General features: G+C 39.1%; 3 protein-coding genes across 10 annotated transcripts; 2 read left to right on the top strand and 1 right to left on the bottom strand.

Moving 5' to 3' along the window:
• Nucleotides 1-274: 274 nt before the first annotated feature.
• On the bottom strand, nt 275-10,894 carry Gug (Grunge). Of its 8 annotated transcripts, XR_010823594.1 has the most exons (9): nt 10,683-10,894; nt 10,004-10,140; nt 8,331-8,690; nt 8,149-8,229; nt 4,629-8,043; nt 3,450-3,722; nt 2,645-2,840; nt 1,743-2,557; nt 275-1,668 (listed from the first exon to the last, which is right to left on the bottom strand). XR_010823594.1 is itself a non-coding variant. In XM_066737046.1 (8 exons), exons 2-8 carry the CDS (start codon nt 10,049-10,051, stop codon nt 2,479-2,481), a joined length of 4,452 nt encoding a protein of 1,483 aa, XP_066593143.1. In that variant the 5' UTR covers nt 10,052-10,140; nt 10,683-10,894; the 3' UTR covers nt 275-2,478. The 8 variants fall into 8 exon arrangements, 7 of the variants coding, with proteins under 7 accessions (XP_066593143.1, XP_066593144.1, XP_066593146.1 ...); XM_066737046.1 differs by having other exon boundaries at nt 275-2,557; XM_066737047.1 differs by having other exon boundaries at nt 275-2,545.
• Nucleotides 10,895-11,032: 138 nt separating this feature from the next.
• On the top strand, nt 11,033-12,293 carry LOC136779450 (protein dj-1beta-like). Its single transcript, XM_066737053.1, has 4 exons — nt 11,033-11,466; nt 11,574-11,732; nt 11,811-12,000; nt 12,080-12,293. The coding sequence occupies exons 1-4, from the start codon at nt 11,275-11,277 to the stop codon at nt 12,205-12,207; spliced, it is 669 nt and encodes a 222-aa protein (XP_066593150.1). The 5' UTR covers nt 11,033-11,274; the 3' UTR covers nt 12,208-12,293.
• Nucleotides 12,294-12,585: 292 nt separating this feature from the next.
• Nucleotides 12,586-14,863, top strand: LOC136779772 (uncharacterized). The gene is made up of 2 exons (XM_066737554.1): nt 12,586-12,737; nt 12,977-14,863. The coding sequence occupies exons 1-2, from the start codon at nt 12,705-12,707 to the stop codon at nt 14,708-14,710; spliced, it is 1,767 nt and encodes a 588-aa protein (XP_066593651.1). The 5' UTR covers nt 12,586-12,704; the 3' UTR covers nt 14,711-14,863.
• The last annotated feature ends 12 nt before the right edge of the window (nt 14,864-14,875 follow it).

Raw genomic sequence — 14,875 nt, 5'->3', positions numbered from 1 at the left:
TACGCTGCACAGTGAAGATTGGATTTCTTGATTCGTGAACCTGTAGTTAATTTTCTCAGAAACAATGTTTACGCTACGACAGCTAAGGTTGACTGTCAAATGAAACTTATAATATAATTTCAGGCCATTTTTTCTCTCTATCTCTATCTCTTTCAAGGTTTTCATCAAGATAGAATATTTTAATAAACGTATATACCTGTGAGTACGGTCTCTTTCACGCGCATTGGCCTGGTAACGTTGTTTCCTCGCCTCTTCTTTCTTCTTTGTTGCCATAGTTCTTACACAATTTATCTTTATAGAGTACGAAATTTACTCAGCTTGGTTATGCTTAAAACTCATCCACGTCTACTGTACTACTGTTTTCATGAATGAGTGAACGAGCATTATGACGTTTCTCCTATTGCTTGGGACAGCGGGCTATCCCCCCTCTTCACTTGCCCTACCAATGCTTTGGACCCTGCAGCATCTGCTTGAAAAAGAGAGGGAAAGCCAGCCGCAACGTATAAGAAATTCTCCATTAGACACTATATACGTTCATGTAAGCTGCACGTGTATGAAAATAAAAACAGGCTTAACTGTAACGTAACCGCTGCTGTGCTGCTGCTGCTGACATAACAACAGGAACTAAGCTATAACTACAATATTCGCATACAAGAGCGTAGAATTAATTTTTCAACATAAATACAAAATATTATTTAAAAGATGCATCCATATAAGAGGATTTACAGTACAGTTTTTGACAAGGGTCAATGAGTTCGTCCAAGTCCCAAAAGTGTTTAGAATGTAAACACAGAATAACTACACAGTGGTTAGTAAACTATCACACAGAGTAACACTGGTAGTATATGTACTATTATCTCACGTTTGATTGGGATTATAAATTTGTATGAAGGACGAACCGATAGAGTTGATATCCAAATTGAGTTATTAAATAGGCAGTTATACAAATAGACAGCTTAATGATCCCGATACTTTCTATAAATATAATTGTATAAGCAGAGTCAGGATTATTTACACAATACGATCAGAAGCTGCGTTTCGTATTAAGCGAGATAAAAACAGTACGAGCTGGTAGAAAGCCAAGGAAAATAAGTCACATCTGTGAAAGTAATTAAGCACTCTTTGATGCGGCTTTTCCGCTTACTCATTTTCCTCGCTCCTCACTAAACGCAGTCCCGTTTTAGACGAAGCGTCACATTCTCATTTATTGAACAATTTATATTTATAATTGCACTTATTAGACTTTAATTATGAACTATTTATAAAACGTTTGTTTTTATCTCCCTGCTCGATATAGAAGAAATACAAAAATTCCATGTTTTATGTATGAAATCTTTACTTTGTTAAATAACTAGGTTACATTGGATCAATGATAGCATAAAATTTACATTTCAAATATTCGTCAGAATCAAGAAGATCACGTTACCTTTAGATCTGCTAAAAGAAATCAGAACACGCATCATTTTCCAATTATTACATTTTGAGCCCTTAATTCGTACTTTCTTCCTGTGCAGTGTGTTTGATCGGAAAACATGCGTTACGTTTACCATTTCTATTTTTATTTGCTTTCTTTTCACAAATATTTAACTTTGGTCACTTGGTTTTTAATGTTTACAACCATAATTCCTGCGTTACTAATACCAGGGGCGCGAAGCCCTTAGGAAACGTCTGAAAGGAATACATATATAAAATATACAAATGTGGCATGGAAATAATATAATTATTAAAACTTATGTTATTACTCTTCATACACATGATGATAAATATCAGAAATCTATTTTGCCTAGAACATAAAATTGATGAAACGAATAAGAGCTTCGATTTAATCCTAGATTTTCTTCACTCAATACTTTAGTTTAAAAACTATTTTGTGCTAAGGTGTTCCGAGTAAACGACAAAAATATGATTTTTCCATATTTGGAAGAATTAAACGCGCAGTGTAATCTCTTCTTCTGAACACTTTGGCATTGACATCACTCAGCAAATCAAGTGTACAACTGAACAGGCATTTTCTAATAATTGTAGATACAATATAACATCTAGAATTTTTCAAACAAATTTACATATCAAGCATTTCTCATATGTATATATATATATTTATAAACTTTATTTTCTACCGTGCCAAAGTAGCTTAGCACTTTGTGAATATTTTATATAACTGCCGTATTTACACTAACAAATTACACGACGCGATGATTTTAATGTTCCGACAACTTTCTTGCATAGCACTAATATAAGAGACCGTAAAAATAACCTCTGACCTTAAAATTAATGTCAAGTTGCTAAAGATGCTTAATTCTCCATAACAATAGGGTTGCATCTCGCGATTGCAATGCGTACACGCGCGTTTTTTCTTGCTTTATTTGTTAACTCTTTCAATCTCTCTATTTATTTAAATCTCACAATTTCTCTCTTTCTCTTTCTTTCGCTCTCTCTTACAAACAATCACTAGAAGATAATATGCTATTAAAATTATGCTTAGGGGCGCGATCCACGTGCGGCTTCTTCCAGGGCGCGAACTTTAAGCTCGCGATCACGCTGTTGTCTAAAAAACACCCTGTGTTAGTCCAATCATAGCCTGTCTATCCATCTATAGGTAAGTGGTTTTCGCGAATGATTCTCTGATTTATCTCAAAGCACGAACCTTAAGTACTCCTCGTGATGGGCAACCAAGGATGCATGGGGTGGAAACCGATCACGTTCCATCATAATGTGACGTTGTAGCTGTTCATGATGAGCAGCCATGTCGGCGTAAGGTCGTCCAAGAAGCTCAGCTGGATGAAGCGCCAACGCTGGATCTCGCGGCATTAATCCTGGACGTGGATAATTTGGACCTGCAGCTGAAGGAAACAAAATACAAATTACTATAGTGATAAAGGTACACTCCACTACGTTCTTAGCTTATCGGATAGAGAAGCAATGCTCTATCAGCTATTGCAGTGAATGTTGTTAATATAAACAGTAAACATATATTATAAAATCTCTATATACATTTATATAGATAAATAGACATATTTGCCTAATTCAAACGCAAAAGAGACCCCTGATATTCAATTCTCTCTTTCTCTCTCACTCACGCATACACATCCACTCTTGCAAGAGTTACACGCACAAGTATGCATTCGCACCTGAATGTACTGGTAAAAACAAGCATTTTGAAAATCGCAGAAATGTAAATACTCGTTTGCACCTTTACCAATAAGCCTTGAAAAATGACAAAATTTTCTTTTAGATATATATATATATATATATATATATATATGTGTGTATATATATATATATCTCCCTTTCAGTTTTTATGTTTGGTTGATTGAAAAAGATTGAGTGCGCCAAGTGTGTGACAGTGGCGTAGGCATGGGAAGCGACAGAAACATACAACAAAATTCACCAGCAATATAGGGCTTTGCTTTTGGTAATAGAAACTTAGAGACCCTGTTCCTAGGACCTACCAGGCAGGGGGAATCCAGCTGCAGCCGCAGCCGCTTCTTGCTGTTGCTGAGCCTGTTGCTGGACCTGCTGCTGTCCCGGATGTAAGTGCAAGTGTGTATGCGCATGTGTATGCGCGTGAGTGTGATACTCAGGCGAGATGCCAGCCATCTGCAACCGGACCATCGGGTCAGCAGCTAGAGCCAGCCGCTCGTCCAGCTGGCCGTGGTGATGAGCCGCCACGGGATGGCCAGCTCCTCCCACCGCTGGCCCCCCGCCGGCTGCAGTCGGTATCCCTAAACCCGACAGCGCCTCAGTCAAATACGTATACCAGTATTTTTTTATACCGCTTATGGCGTAAAGGTAACCAAGTACGTTACTTTCTTCCTTTCATTCTCTCTCTCACTCTCTTTCCTCTCTATAACCCTTTCTCACCTCACTCATACAGTATTAATCTCGCACACGGATCCGTACACTCCCTCAAATCTATCTAAACACTGTTACTCCTCTTTCTCACTCGTATCATACATCTATATACAGAGAGCGCTCAAAAGGTACCAGAACCACGAATTTACCTTGAGAGCAAAGCGTTTTTGGTAAACATTTTTTACAAGAGTTTCATAAATTTGACCTTGTATGTTCTTCTGAAGAATATGCAAAGGTCGACTCCGGGTTTGGTTTTCTAATAAATTTTCATCACTTCTATGGCACACTCTGGTAGCTTATCTTAAGGATTTTCCAAAACACTATGTAAATGTAATAATAGGTCTAGGCGTTTGTTAGATAGTTTGATTAGAAACTGTAGGTATATATACGCGTGAGTTTGGTTAAATTGGTATACGCAGACACAGTGTTTTGGAGAACAATTACAAGAACATTAAACAAACAATATATCAATCCGCTCGTAAAACTCAAGACTACCGTTACATATTTTTCATGAAGAGATACAATATCAAACTTACAAGACTAGTACAATAAATTAATTTTAAGAGTACAATTTTCTGCAGAAAAAACAATTTTTCAAAAACGCTTGATTCTCAAGATACGTCGTCTTGGACTTTTTTAACGCTCTGTATATACAATCTGTCCCTCTATCTCTCACAAACACACACGCACACACGCAGCTTTCTCTCTATCGCCATACTATGTCAAGCTATAGTATATAAAATTGAAAAACGAGGAAGGAAGCACGACTAAATTACCTAATCTCTCGAGTCGTTCGCGTTCGAGTTGACCCGGACCAGGCGGAGCACCGTACAAACCGAACTGATGGAGAGCTTGCGGTGGTCCGGATGGTCCCGGTGCAAGGCCAGCAGCAGCGTACCGTCGATGGATCTCAAGCCAGTGCGGATCAACCGGTGCTGGCATTGGTCTAGAGGTTCCTTTTAGTAATTCTTCCTTGAGCCGATCGTTCAGCTCCCTCTCGCGCAGTTCGCGAATCTCTCGCTCCCTCTTCTCCCGTTCCATTTGCTCGATCTCCATGCGTTCCCTAGCCGTGGGTCCGTACATGTAGTGGAGCATAGGGTCCGGTGGCGCAGGGTGTCGCGCTGGCGAGAACGCAGCGTGAGGTCTCGCGTACTCCGACAACTGCCTCAAGGCCGGAGTATCCGCGTAGGAACTCGGCCTGGCAGCGTATCTGTCATAGGGCGAGACAACCGGTTCCAGAGGTCCACGACTGGGTGGTTTGCAGACTTCCGGCTGCTTCTCCGGCGTCGTCATTTTCCTGGCCTGCTGCGCAGCCGCCCTGTCGCGTTCTTCTCGTTCCCGTTCCGCTTGCTTCCTCGAGCGCTCCTCACGCTTCCTGGCAAGTTTTGAGTCCGGCACGGGCTTGAACATAAGGTCCGTACGAGTGCAAGAATTGTTCTCGCCTCGATTCCAATGTCGCAGGAAAATAGCTGACTGAGACCTGTGGCATTCGGAGTCCTCGATCCTTGGCTCTGGAGAGGGTCCACGAGGACTCGGTGGCTCCTCGGGTTCTGGTTCCACGATCTCTTGCTCCAGCTTCGTCTCTGCTATGGGAAGTTGCTGCTGGGGTGGCCGGTGGTGATGGTGAACCGAACTGCTGGACGTCAAGCAAGTAGCCGAAGACTGCGATGGCTGCTTGCGTTGAGTATTGTGCGAGCTGTGGGATAAGGAATGGCTGTGGGAGCTGTGGGAAGAGATGGTGAGGAGTTTGTCGTGGTGGAGGGTGGTTGCTTGGTGCATACTGGAAGAGTGGTGATGGGTGGCGATCAGATTCTCGCCTTCTTCCCTGGTGGTCACACTGGAGCTGGTGCTGGAGTGGTGAGCAGTCATCATGGTTGTACTTTCCTGGCTCCTTTGGGGAGACGGGGGTGGGATAGCATGAGGCACTGGACCGTAAGGATAAGGTGGGAAGGAAGGATAACCTGGGGCGTATCCAGGATAGGCGTGAGGATGGTAAGGATGCATCGGACTGAAAAGGGAATGATGCATCAGTGGATGATGAGGATGGAAGGGATGGGCCATGTGTGGACTCGGCTGCTGAGCTGGATGCATCACTGGTTGTGGTATCGATGTGGGAGGAGGAGGTAGAGTCGGCGTTGGCGATGCTGCCACTGATTGAATTTGCGGGACTGCTTGCTGACTGCTCGCTAAAGAGTGTTTGCTAGGAGTAGGTGGCTTGCTGGAACTGTCAGGGTCCTTTTTAATGTTGTCCAGACTTGGACCAGGAAAGCCTGTCTGGAATCCAGGAACTTTCACCTCCTTCAAACTTTGCAGAGGATCTGGCTCCGGTGGTATGATCTCCTGTTTGATTTTCAAGTTCTGTGGCTCCATGGGTGGCGTTGATGCCAGATTGTACAAAGCTGGAGGTTTCTCCATTGGCAATATTCCACCGGGTTGTATTGGTTGGAACAAATTGGTCGGTGGTTCCATTCTCTCAGGCTCGCTACTCTCTTGACGCTCTGGTATCCTCTCTGGTATTCTCTCCGGGATACGAGTGTCCCGTAATCGCTCCGACGCTAATCTTTCCTCGGACATTCTGTCTGAAATTCGATTATTCTCGGCTGATACGACGGTCAAACCGAGCGGTTGAGGTGAGCTTGGCAGTGTCGGCATTTGCGTTATGCTCGTCGACATATTTTGAATGTTGAGGTTTAAGCGTGCTCCGGGAATATTTTGAGACAAGTTTTGAGCACTGGGCATACTTTCCGGATGACTTCGCATAGCCTGTGACGATACTAGGCTTTGTGTACTTGGAATATTTGGCGGAATATTCGCTGCTAGTTGTATGTTTTGCGACAAGTTTTGCGGCATACTTTGAACCGGTGGAACATTAGGAGTATATTGCATATTGAGCGGCATCCCTTGGGGACTCTGAGGAATAATCTGAGAGTTCTGCATGCTGGGCGATTCGGTAGAAGTGCAGATACTCGCGTTTGAAATCGACTGAGACAAGTTGCGAGGCATATTTTGGCCAATCTCGTTTAAGTTTAGAGGCTGTGTCACGCTCAGATTCAACTGTTGCGGCTCTGACTCTTTGAGCTCCTCGTTCGTAGGCGACATTGCCGGTTCTACAACTGCGATAGGCTCCAATTTCAATGGCTGATTCATGGTCAAAGGTACCTCTTCCATCTTTTCCTTTTGCTGTTCCGGAGGCTCATTTAACAAAGGCTTTTTATCCAGTGTATGAATAACAGGAACTGATATAGGTAGATTTTGAAGCGGAGCTGGTACAGGGGTAGAGGCCGGAGTCGGTTCTGAGGGCTCTTCCGGAGTTGTGGCTGCTGGACTCACTGGTTCCTCGGTCGGTACTGCAGCAGGGGTGGCTTGACTTTCGTTCGCGTCCCCTTCGGCTTCTCTTTCAGGCTCATCCATCAGAGAATTACTATCCGTAGTCAATGATTCCGAAGGACTTTCGGGTCTCTCGCCTCGTTTTCTTTTCTGTGACTCCTTGTCCTCCTCCGCATCATCCGTTGGCGGTCGCTTCTGAGCCTTCTTCGGCGTCTCTTGTTTACTGGAAGATTTCTTCTTGGATTTTTCTGGTGTGTGCTGCTGTTGCTGCTTCTCCTGATCCGGCGTATCCGTTCCGCCGGTACGTCGCGGTCTGGCTGGCCTTGGAGTTTCCTTCGCTTTATTTCTTGTGCGCATTCTACCTGGGCTATCTGGTGATTCCGCGGGCACAGGGCGGAATAAGTACGGTGGTGCAGGTGGCAATTCCCCAGTTCTCTTTAAATTCGATCTGCATTCCGTACACAGTAGCAACCTGTCCTTACCAGCTACCTGATAGTCCTTGGAGTTGGTCGAGAAGCAATGCTGACATGAGTGAGCTGTACCGTTTGTGTTAGTATCCCGAGAATCGCTATCTTCCTCTGAATTATCGTCCTCGGTCACAGAGCTGATCTCTCCGCCAGGGTTATTGCTGGCGGGAGTGCCGACAGGTACAGTTTCCGGCTCTGACGCCGTTTCCTTAGCGTTTGTATTAACCGGTGTGGATTCTTTTGGTGGGGTAGGAACTTCCTCCTTAGGTGTACCGGCTCTGGAGTTGCGCGTATTCCTAATCCTACGCAAAGAGCCTTGCCTCCTTCTACGGTGTGGCCTATTATTGTTCGCCCCTGGAGTTTTCTTCCACAAATAATAAAACTCCACCAATTCGGGCTGAGGGAAAATAACATATATTGAGTCAGTAAATAAAGTCTTCCTCTCCGAACAGTTAATGAGCAAAAATATATTCAAAAAAGATACGTCTATTATGCTACTTACCGTATCTTTGTGGGGTAACAAGTCTTTTCTGATCCTAGAGAAGTTTTTACCAAACTGTCGAAGACCTTTGACAAATCGTTTCTACGAATGAAAATTGGAATTGATATTAGTACTGCGTTCTAAGTGTTTTATTAGTATGCTGAATCTTTCATGGTTGGTTTTCTAAAAGCTTTAGTACTTACAGTTTCTTCTTCAGACCATTTCTTGTCGATTCCTTTTGGTACTGGACACTTGACGAGGGCTTGAAGTGCTCTTCCAGGATCATATCCAGAGTCGTGAAGGATATCCAAAGCATTGATAGTGGTGTCGTCTCGAGAAGCTGCCACACAACCATCATCTGGGGATCCTCCATCACACATACCAGCGAAAGCAGCCATAGATCGTGCTGCCCTTAAGTACATGAGAAGGTCCCCATCTAATGCCATAGCTGGAATCCATCTTAATAGTTCTCGTTCTTTGGAGAACTCTGGATCAGGAAGTAGCTCCCCGGGAGGTACACCCGGCCGGTACTCAGGCAAGCGGGCCTGACAAGAAACCAATTTCTGTATCCAAAATTGGGAATTGCTCGCGATTAGCGCCACTTTTATCAAAGCGAGTTAATCCTACGTACCTATACTCCGGCTTGTACTCTACATATCTTTTCCTATACTATTTCTTTCTTTTTAATTTCTAATAGTCTAGCCCTATCACCCATTTTGAAATAAGATATCTGAAAGCTCTCACCGATTTATATAAGCATGGTAAAACCCTCGCAAATGCATTCAGATACATATTTTTAGGCATATTTGTATGTTGTCTGTTGGGATAAATGTGGGACAACTTTTAGGATAATAGGACAATATGCATGTGATGATTTGTAAGCTATATATCTGAAGAATGCGAGTATGACAAGTGCATAGCGGTTAAGGGAAAAAATATTGTCAGATAATTACATTTCATGGTATGAGAACATGTTACAATCTATGATTTTTTTCTTGACTCGAAAAGTTGTTGTTTTGTAGATGGTCCAAGTAACTGATATACTTTTTAAATATAATAGTTAAATATAAACATTATTGGAAACATCTTTAACTTTCTCAATGCTTTCAAATGTCATGGATTGTAGCTGTAAGAAAGCGGCTTTTTGTTAATTATTTTAGTATTTTCACCGTGACTCAAAACCACCTATAAATTATATATATCTATACATATATGTGTGTATGTGTATAAAATTATTGCATGAGATCCTGTGTGCCACTTTAAGATTTTTTAACTTTCCTTTTGCATTTGGGACAAAATACCTCAAGGCTTTGAGAAATACTACATTCTTAACTTTGATTTTGACTTAAATTATATTATGGTATACATATTGATTTAAAAGATTAAAATAGCAAGATTTTTTGTACTCCTCGTAGAAAATGTTATTTGAACCATCAACAGGCAATTATTGAAATTTTGCACTTGCCATTTTCATTACCAATATTTAAATTTTTTGGAGAAACCATTCCATGCGTAAACATATGTATATCTCGTTTGTAAGCACACAATTAAGATGTTACAAGAAATGTGTTTTTGCAAAAACATACTAGCAAATTATATGATAATCTGGTATTTGAGTCAGGGTTACATTTTTGAATGCATGAAACTTATCCTGACTCGCACTGTAAGAAATTGAAAATGCCTGGTGAAGCAAAATATACGTACATAAATATTTAGGAGTAGCAACACCATATTTTACCATGTTTTACCTAACCTATCTCACATACTCCTCAATTTTTATATACGTAAAGAATGTATCTTTATACACAAGCCTTGAGTATAGTATACTGTGCAAATCGAGCTTGGTAGCAAAATATTTTTCAAGAATGTAGCAAACCTGGTGCGAAGGGCCAACCCGAATCTCGCCTTGAGTGCCAGCCGACATCTCCCCCTCCTCCGAAGCTGCACCGTCTTTCTCCAGTGTTTCGAGTGGCTTCAATCTTGGTCTTTCAGTATATTCCTATTATCCACCCCCTGAACCGTGTAGTTTTTTTATCAGTATGTTGATTACACATAAATCATTGTACATTAAATCATCCCCAAAGATAATTGTAAATCGTACATGAGATTTAACCTAACATTTTTCTCGTATTATTTTTAAGACTCCGAAGAAATTTTTTATTATGATTTTACATATTTTATAAACTATATAAATGTGGTGTTAAGTCACGGTGAATGTTGTGAACTTTCAGAATGCTCTAATACTTACAAATTATTGCTCAATGATACATTTATCTCAATATGCGTCAAGCTTTAAGTACGATGTCAAACTGATTGATTTGTCTGCAGGATACAAAGGGACATAAAAAGAACCATTTTAACAAGTCCGTGGGAAGAATTAAACATCGACAAAAATACGTGTCTAAGAGTATCTCGGACATACAAACTTTATTCAATACGTGTAAGCGGATAGTGGTTAAGCGTAAAATTATTTATTCATCTCACTCTACATTTGCAAGCGTTTTAATTGCTTTGAAAATATTATGGTAAGCCATAAAGTTTCAAGGTAAACTTACCCGTGCTTTTCAACAGTATCCCAAAAGTTTATATGCGCATTGTTTTTACGGCTGGTGGACACCAAATTCAACACCCGCGCCAAATGTGATTCTCTCGTTACAGTTAAACAGGCGTACGATAACGATCTTGTACACCACCATGGGAAGTTTTTTCGATTCTTCAAAATGCAGAAATCAGTAGCCACAACACCCAAACGCGGCCATCTTGTACTAGTGCGTTTTGTTTCGTTTTTCTTTTGTGGGGGTGCATTCCAATTCCGCCTATTCCTTTCTTTCAGAGAATATAGTGGCGCATGGCGGCCGCCACGCCGAAATTTTGATTAGGTACAAATTCACTCATGTCTCCTCCCCCGCCTCGCCTCGCCTTTTTTCGGCACCACATCAATGTACTTTGAATTATCAATTAACTCGATTAAGATTGTTGCAAGATAATTACATAACATTACTGAGAAAGTCGGAGAAGGAGCTTTTTCTTATTTGCATTTTCCTTTTAACCTGCTTTGAAGTTAGGAAATGTATTAAGTATATAAATATATACAGATAATACAACGGTGGCACTTTACAGGCGATCGTTTGAAATTATAGCTCATGCATGTCGCTTTCTGGGACGCGACTCACTCCTCCCCTCGCACTTTCAAAATCGTTTGGCAAAGTTCTGCTGAAATTTAGATCAGCTACAAATTATTGCGCAAACATGGCAAAGAAAACCGCAATTTTGCTGATTGCCGAAGGTTCTGAAGAGATGGAAGCTGTTATCACTGCTGATGTACTCAGACGGGGTGGTGTATGTTTTAATATAACCTTTTAATTACGAAAATTAAATGATCTTCTAGATTAGCCTATTCTTTCTCTTTTACATTCAAAATATTTATTCGCTTTGTTTACCTGCAGGTAGATGTAACAATTACAAGCATATCAAATGATGAATGTGTAAAGTGTAGCAGAGATGTAAAAGTTTGCGCTGACACAAAACTTGCAGCTGTGGCTGATCAAAAATATGATGTTGTAATTTTACCTGGTGGTTTAGAAGGCTCCAAAACATTTGCATGTGTAAGTTTCCACAGCATGTATGCAGATTTTGTGTATTTTAAAAATTTTAAATACTTCTTCTGATTTTTACTTTTATAGTCAGATGAAGTAGGAAAAATTTTAAAGAAACAAGAAGAGAAAGAAGGAATTATTGCAGCCATTTGTGCTGCACCGACAGCTTTGAAAGCTCACAAAATTTATACTGGTAAACAAATCACATCCTACCCTTCAATGAAAGATCAGTTGACTGATTCATATAAATATTTGGAAGAGAAAGTAGTAGTTGATGGTAATAGGAATTTTCATTTTAATTAATAATTATTTTACAAATGAGTATTTTAATATATTGTATATGTATAATTTTATAGGCAACCTTATAACTAGCCGAGGACCAGCAACAGCTTTTGCTTTTGGTTTGGCAATTGTGGAGAAATTAATTAACAAAGATACAGCTTGTACCGTTGCTAAAGGAATGCTTTATGACGACTATAAGTAATAAAATATTTAGAAGTAATTGTAAATCTTCTTGATACATGTTCTTTTATTTTGTTAATAAAACTTGAAGTTCATTGTAAAAATAAACTAGCGTATTTATTTCAATTATTTTTCACTACTTTTATTTAAAACTAATTATAATTTGTTTCAAAAGAAGAAATCTGCAAGACCGACCGAAACGGAAGTATCAAAGTCAAGCTGAGCAGGTTTTTTTTCTCAGTACTTCCGGTGTTTAACGATATTAATATGATTGGTCAAATTGAAATATCACTGGCTGATCAACCAATAACATTTGAGTATTTTTCGCTGTACTGAGCCGCGGCTGGTTTGTAAGCATCCAATGAGCTGCGTTCAGTGTATTCAACAGCCATGGTGCAATGCAACGGCTGAGTGAACTGCCTGTATGAGCATGCAAGATCAAATCAAAAAGTTGTAGTTTCGAGTATTTCGTAGAAATAAATAAGTTTATGAATAGACCTTAAAATTTAAGCTCCAAAAATGTTTGAAAGAGAGGATTGGAATTTTGATGATGTAAATAATTTGATTTAATATTGATCCTTAATTTGTTTCACGAATTTTTCTTTATTTAAGCTCTTTACTGCATTAGGAGCTTTCTCCTCAGTTTAAATATCGACACAATTAAACATAAATATATAGTTTGCTTAACATGTAATGTATCATTTGTACTTATAATTGTGTCGAATTTTAGACTAATTAAGAAGCACCTATTATTCTTTAAATAACGTAAATAACTGAAACTAATTTTTTAGGAATTCATAAAAGACATGGATGATAAATTGCAGGATTACCAAAAATGTGTGAATGATAACACTGGCAAAGCTAATTCACAGTGTAAACGTCAAAAAGAGCTTCCTGCTAAGGAGCTTAAGCTAGATAATAAAAAAAAACGCATGGATTCTAATGCTAATAAAATAAGTCCCAATGCAAATTTAACATGTAATAACTATGAAAAAGTTTATTTTAGACAGAGAAAAAGTATTGAAGTGATTAAGGGAAACTACATTATTGATAACACCAGGAAAGAAGGTATGGAAGAACAACCTAAAAAGAGAATGTGTTTGCCATTACATCAAGAAAGAACTGAAGCTGCTGGTACATCTAGAAGAGACTTAATCATTGGGATACTTCAAAGGCAGAATACACAGGAAAAAGTAAGGAGAATTGAGTCCAATGTTGATCATTGCAAAAGTGTAAACTCAGGAAGTACATTTAATAAACTACAAAAGTTCCAATTTACTGAAAAATCACCATTAAAAGAATCAAACCCTGGGTTTCTACAAGGAACACCTATAACAAATAATGAATGTACTCGTAAGGATTGTAAGGAATCTGTAAAAACTACAAAGAGAAGTCTTCATTTAGATGTATTAAAGAAGACTGATACAAGTGATACAGAAATTACTACAAATTATCTTAAGCCACACAACACTACTGTTAATTCCCCATCTAATAATAAGAAAACATTAATTAGAAAATTTCCAGGACCAGCAGGTCTTCTACCTGATAATATAGATGAAAGATTTTGTTCATTCACTCTTCTATTTGATGAAGACACAAGCAACTTTGATACTGAGCAGAGGATTGATCAAAAATCCCCATTGAAGGATTACTGTTCACAAAATACTAGCAATTTGTTCTCTGAAGGAGCTTGGCAATTGATGTTAAATGATTTACCACCTAATTTCTTAAAAGATTATGAAATAGCTAAAATTAAAAAGAAAGCACAAAAGAATTTTAAAAACTATCATACAGTTATGAAAGTACCGCTACTAGCTGGCTTGTTAGTACAAGTGGATTACGGCTGTGACAATCCTTCTATTGTGTTAAAAGATTTCACTGATACCATCCCAGGTATCATGCATAGTGATATACCCTTAAAATATCCTGGTGCTTTGGAGCAAAATGTTGTAATTCTTCTGCATAATGTAGGAATTTTGAAAATAGGGATGCTTGACAATAAATGTCAAATTCTAGTTTTGCCTTCTAGTTTGTTAGGGATCTATTCTAACTCAGGCAAAATCGTTCAAACTGAAAAAATGACCGCTCTTTTGCATGAATACAGCAAAAGCAAAGAATGTATAAATTTACCAGAGACATTAAACAAGATTCATAAGTTAAATGATGATACATCAACAAGAAAAAATTTTGCTAAGGCATATCAAGATTTGTTGCAAACACAAAACGTTGATAATTTAGATGATGGAATGTTCTCGATGGGTTTTGATGACGATTTTTTCCTGGAAGAGTTTGAAGATACAACTACAAAGAAAAGTAACAATTCTAGTTCAACAACTATTGATAATAATAAAACTTCCTTCAACTTATCGAGCAACTTTAGTCAGAATGTAAAATCGCAGTCGAGTAGCCATAAAACGAGTAATGCGAGCGAAGCTTTCGGCGCATATATGTTAAATGATAGTTCGAATGATATCGAAGATGAGATATTTTCCCAAGTGGATGTTGATTCTATTGCGATGCTATGAAGCACGGATTGTTATTAAAGTTCCAAAAATTGTATTTAGTTTTAAGCACTAAAAAGTATTAAAAATTCTTAAAAATATGTTCAGCTTTAAGGTATTTTTTCAAATATATAAATATATATTTCTTATGATATAAACTAAAAAATTTGTTTCATCTAATTCCACAGT

Source organism: Prorops nasuta, unplaced genomic scaffold (genome assembly GCF_024137725.1).
Source record: "Prorops nasuta isolate Cenicafe-Biocafe unplaced genomic scaffold, Cenicafe_Pnas_1.2 PNAS00017, whole genome shotgun sequence".
Taxonomy (NCBI): domain Eukaryota; kingdom Metazoa; phylum Arthropoda; class Insecta; order Hymenoptera; family Bethylidae; genus Prorops; species Prorops nasuta.
The sequence above is the reverse complement of the archived record's forward strand: the minus strand, read 5'-3'. Positions and strand labels throughout refer to the sequence as shown.

What these genes read in the sequence shown, in the direction of transcription:
- Gug (XM_066737046.1), bottom strand. Translation starts at nt 10,051, where the DNA reads ATGTCGGCTGGCACTCAAGGCGAGATTCGGGTTGGCCCTTCGCACCAG. An exon ending in GGGTTGGCCCTTCGCACCAG is followed by an intron (nt 8,691 to 10,003) that starts GTTTGCTACATT and finishes TTTTGGATACAG; the next exon opens with AAATTGGTTTCTTGTCAGGC. An exon ending in TGTTACCCCACAAAGATACG is followed by an intron (nt 8,044 to 8,148) that starts GTAAGTAGCATA and finishes ATTTTCCCTCAG; the next exon opens with CCCGAATTGGTGGAGTTTTA.
- LOC136779450 (XM_066737053.1), top strand. Translation starts at nt 11,275, where the DNA reads ATGTCGCTTTCTGGGACGCGACTCACTCCTCCCCTCGCACTTTCAAAA. An exon ending in ATGTACTCAGACGGGGTGGT is followed by an intron (nt 11,467 to 11,573) that starts GTATGTTTTAAT and finishes GTTTACCTGCAG; the next exon opens with GTAGATGTAACAATTACAAG. An exon ending in AGAGAAAGTAGTAGTTGATG is followed by an intron (nt 12,001 to 12,079) that starts GTAATAGGAATT and finishes ATAATTTTATAG; the next exon opens with GCAACCTTATAACTAGCCGA.
- LOC136779772 (XM_066737554.1), top strand. Translation starts at nt 12,705, where the DNA reads ATGTTTGAAAGAGAGGATTGGAATTTTGATGAT. An exon ending in AGGATTGGAATTTTGATGAT is followed by an intron (nt 12,738 to 12,976) that starts GTAAATAATTTG and finishes CTAATTTTTTAG; the next exon opens with GAATTCATAAAAGACATGGA.